The following is a 3,646-nucleotide window of genomic DNA, read 5'->3' as shown; positions in this document are numbered from 1 at the left end:
TTTTTAGTTTTAACAAGCGTATCCACCATTATCCTCACAGCATCCTTACTTCGTGCATTCTCCCTTGAGTCCCATTAATTTTCTTAGGTTTCTAAGGTTGTCTAAGGCTTTTTTTACTGCAGCAAGCAAAAGTAAGTCAAAAAATTGTGAGGATACAATCATGAACTATACGTAGAGAATACCATGGCATATGGCGGGATACTGCGGATACAAGCAAAACAAAGCATGCCTCGAAAAATTTAACGTTTACGAAGTCGCCCATACCTACGCCGTTATCTTAACATTCTGATTTAACACTAGTTCATTCCTTTGCCTTTACAATCTCTGCTGTATAAGAACACCACCCAGTACTAACTATTGAGTACCATGGTATTGTATATTGTCGATTGGGTCACTTTTGCCGGACGGTTTTGCGCTAGTCATTCCATTACATTAGCAGACGAATAGATAAACGAAAAGTTGTGAAAAAAAACTGAATCACCTTAATTTTCTACCAGCGCAGAATTATCGTGAAGTGAAATCTTTAACTGAATGGGCCATTGCGAAATCAACATTCTGACATGCTATACGGAAGTCGCACCGACTACCGTACTCGATGACCAACCATACACAGTCGGTACAGTGGGAATAAACTCTGGACTCCGATAAGTGGTCGTACACAACAAAACTACTTCCGCTAGGTACAGCGGATGTGCCTAACGAAAGTTACCGAAACCCAAACACTCAGGAACTTCCCAAATGTTTAATCAACAGAACAGAACACCTTCTACCAGAAGGTCACACCAACATTCTAGTAAAAGCTAACTTCTTCACAGTCTTCAGACTCTTCTCCCTCGACAAGCCAAAGACTCGAACACTCTCCCCAACACACTGAACATGCAATGAGAATCGCTAATGGAATTAGTGATCAAATGCGTTAGATAAGAACAGCAATCGTACGTAACAGAACAGATAACACGTACGTCACAGCACGTACGTACGCAATACACGCTTTCTACGCATAGCGTGTTAATTCACTAGACATTATGACCATTTTTGAACTCAGTTTCATCCAGTGTGCCGTCGCTATTGGTATCCATATCGCGGAAGACCTGAGCAACGCGTTCGTTTGTCGTATTCGTCCCGCGAACATTTTTTGGCGCTTGATTAAGGTTGTCTACCACTTGTTGAACCGTCTATAAAATCAGGGAAAACGAACAGCAGGTTAAGTTTCTCCCAGAAAATATTAATTTGATCGAAGACGTTCTGATGACCAAGGAACGCTTACCGGAGTCTGGCCGCGGTAAAAGAGTTTCAGAGGAAAATTCCTGACCGACTGCCGATTGCAGTTAATGCCGTTTTTGCAGTACTGTACCGTGCCGGCGCGTACGTTCCCATTTGGCCCTGGTGCGGAAAACGAGCGAACCTTGGTGTACGCGTCGTCGCTGCTGGTGTCGACCTCCTCCAGCTTGTCCTCGCTATCACATAGGCGAACGTTGCCTAAAGCGCTGGGAACATCCTTGCAGGCCACCGGTCCACAACCGCGCCAAACCGTCGGCACGGTGCCATCGTCTTCCGCCTGATAGTGCCGAAAAAAATGTTTTCGCTTCCCGCATACGCGAAGTGACCGAAATATAAAAATACTAATAGCAATACTTCTGAAATACCGTAATTATCGGATTTGGGGCCACCCCCGCAATAAGAGCCCCCCCCCCCCGTAATAAGCCCCCCTCCCCGACCCTGTTTAAAAAATAAGACCACCCCCCGAAATTACGCCCCAGGGGGCCGTTAATAAATGTCGAGCGCCGCAAAATGATAGGTATACCGCAAAATTTAGCCGCAAAAGTTGTTGTAATTTAATGAGAAACAGTTAACGGACATCAATATAATGCGGTGTTCGTTGGCAAACAGCTGTATAAGGAGATATACACTCCAAAATGTTGCTCCCAAGGTAGTGCAGTTGCATATACCGCCGATAATACCGGTAACTACTGCGTTCAGTTTCGCTAGAACACGATGCGCAGTTGTTTGAAAAATAATTCCCCTCTCCAAAATGTACCGTTTGAAAAATAGTGCCACCCCCCGAAATTGCGCCCCCTCCCCGAAATAAGCCCCCCTCCGCCATGGCATTCGAACTATTTGCACCCCAGGGCCACAAATTCGATAATTACGGTAAGCTAATTCTAAAATAAGCGAAGCACGTAACGTGGGCCGCCGTGTCGGTCCTTACCCAGACGTATGTAAAGCAAAAGCCGGGAACGCATTGCTTCCTCTCGGACGGAAATCCCTCTCCGGCTCCTAACAGACCACACGACCCATTGATAGGGCCTTTGCAGGTGATGCACAAATCGGGACATTCCTCATTGGCTACTGTCAAACCGTACACGAATTTAATCATCACTTTATTAAGTGAGTGGCACATGTACCGTCCCCTTATGGCCTCCATACATACAACTGACGTTCTGTTTCCAGAGCGAAGTGCACGGGCTCTTTGTTGCAGCGGTCGGAATCGCAGTACTGCAGTCGACCGGTCTGCGGCATCTCCTCGGCTGTGAAAGTGTACAGTTGATTAAATGGCGGACCAGACGGAAGATTCTTGTCTGTCCGGTGATAATTGCTGTCTACGTCACACAGTGCAGAAATGTTGCCTTTGTAGGAAGATCGTCACACGGCAGCCGGCCGCAGCCGCGCTGAATTCTAAAGTCTGCAAAGAAAGGGATACTGTATTTCCAGACGTAACCTAACCAGAGGAACATGTGATAGGACGCTACTCACTTTTCCCTCCAAAAACGTCACTCTAGCATAACAACAATAGCAGATTAAATACCGTCCGTTGGGAGTGCACTATATACAATAAGGATGTCATTCTTACACTTTCGTATGTATAGCAGAAACCGTCCGCGCACGGTTTAACACGCTTTTCCAGATCGGACACGCTCCAGTCGGCAGTTAGTCCACACGCCATGCCGGCATGGCTGTTACAGTGGTAGCAGGACACTGTCGCTCCCAGTGCTACGGAAAAAAAAACATGGAAGTTTGAGAGTGTACAAGGTTTAGGACGGAAACGAATGCTGTGTTGCTAAGCACACTGCGCAAACAACCAGTTCTTCTGCTCGTACTTCGCACCGGCCAGCGCTGGCGATTTATGCACACTGGATTGGCTGCCGTCTGCGCGTTTTTTATCGATTTAATTTTCGAAGTTTCGAGCCGCCGACCGGCTGACCATTTTCTAGTGATTATTTTTACTCTTCCCGTCTAAAGTTATGTTATGTAATACGTACTGCTTTTTCTATAAAAAATCGAAAGCTTTTGATTAGTAAGCTGAGGTTAGTAACTTTGAATGCTTACGATTATGAGCAAAATTCTGGCAAAGAACATGAGTAGTCCGGGTGCAGTGTGATATTTAGTGTATGTACTCCATTTTTGACGTTATGCACCGGGCCATTTTCCTTAAGCAGTTTCTTTACTACTGATTTCAGTATGCCGATATTTGATGTCATACTCCTATACTCGTGCGCTTGATTTCGTTACCGTGTAATTCTCACCTGTCGGAAAATGGACAGCAAGGGCAAATAGGCAAAGAAACGTCAAAAACGTACTTTCCATGTTTGCGGCTTTAGTTAACGGTTTACGTAAAACAAATCACAGACGCTTGGCTGTATCAAAG

General features: G+C 45.6%; 1 protein-coding gene across 1 annotated transcript; it reads right to left on the bottom strand.

Annotated features, from left to right (window-relative positions):
- Positions 1-610: 610 nt before the first annotated feature.
- LOC129583109 (uncharacterized) lies at positions 611-3,646 on the bottom strand. Its single transcript, XM_055474824.1, has 7 exons — positions 3,525-3,646; positions 2,852-2,991; positions 2,755-2,776; positions 2,439-2,683; positions 2,210-2,349; positions 1,268-1,558; positions 611-1,175 (listed from the first exon to the last, which is right to left on the bottom strand). The coding sequence occupies exons 4-7, from the start codon at positions 2,518-2,520 to the stop codon at positions 1,017-1,019; spliced, it is 672 nt and encodes a 223-aa protein (XP_055330799.1). The 5' UTR covers positions 2,521-2,683; positions 2,755-2,776; positions 2,852-2,991; positions 3,525-3,646; the 3' UTR covers positions 611-1,016.

The sequence above is a fragment of the Paramacrobiotus metropolitanus genome, unplaced genomic scaffold (assembly GCF_019649055.1).
Source record: "Paramacrobiotus metropolitanus isolate TYO unplaced genomic scaffold, Prichtersi_v1.0 Parri_scaffold0000009, whole genome shotgun sequence".
NCBI classification, from domain to species: domain Eukaryota; kingdom Metazoa; phylum Tardigrada; class Eutardigrada; order Parachela; family Macrobiotidae; genus Paramacrobiotus; species Paramacrobiotus metropolitanus.
This window is presented reverse-complemented; position numbering and strand designations above follow the sequence as displayed.

What these genes read in the sequence shown, in the direction of transcription:
- LOC129583109 (XM_055474824.1), bottom strand. Translation starts at nt 2,520, where the DNA reads ATGCCGCAGACCGGTCGACTGCAGTACTGCGATTCCGACCGCTGCAAC. An exon ending in CTTCGCTCTGGAAACAGAAC is followed by an intron (nt 2,350 to 2,438) that starts GTCAGTTGTATG and finishes ACGGTTTGACAG; the next exon opens with TAGCCAATGAGGAATGTCCC. An exon ending in TTTGCTTTACATACGTCTGG is followed by an intron (nt 1,559 to 2,209) that starts GTAAGGACCGAC and finishes CGGCACTATCAG; the next exon opens with GCGGAAGACGATGGCACCGT.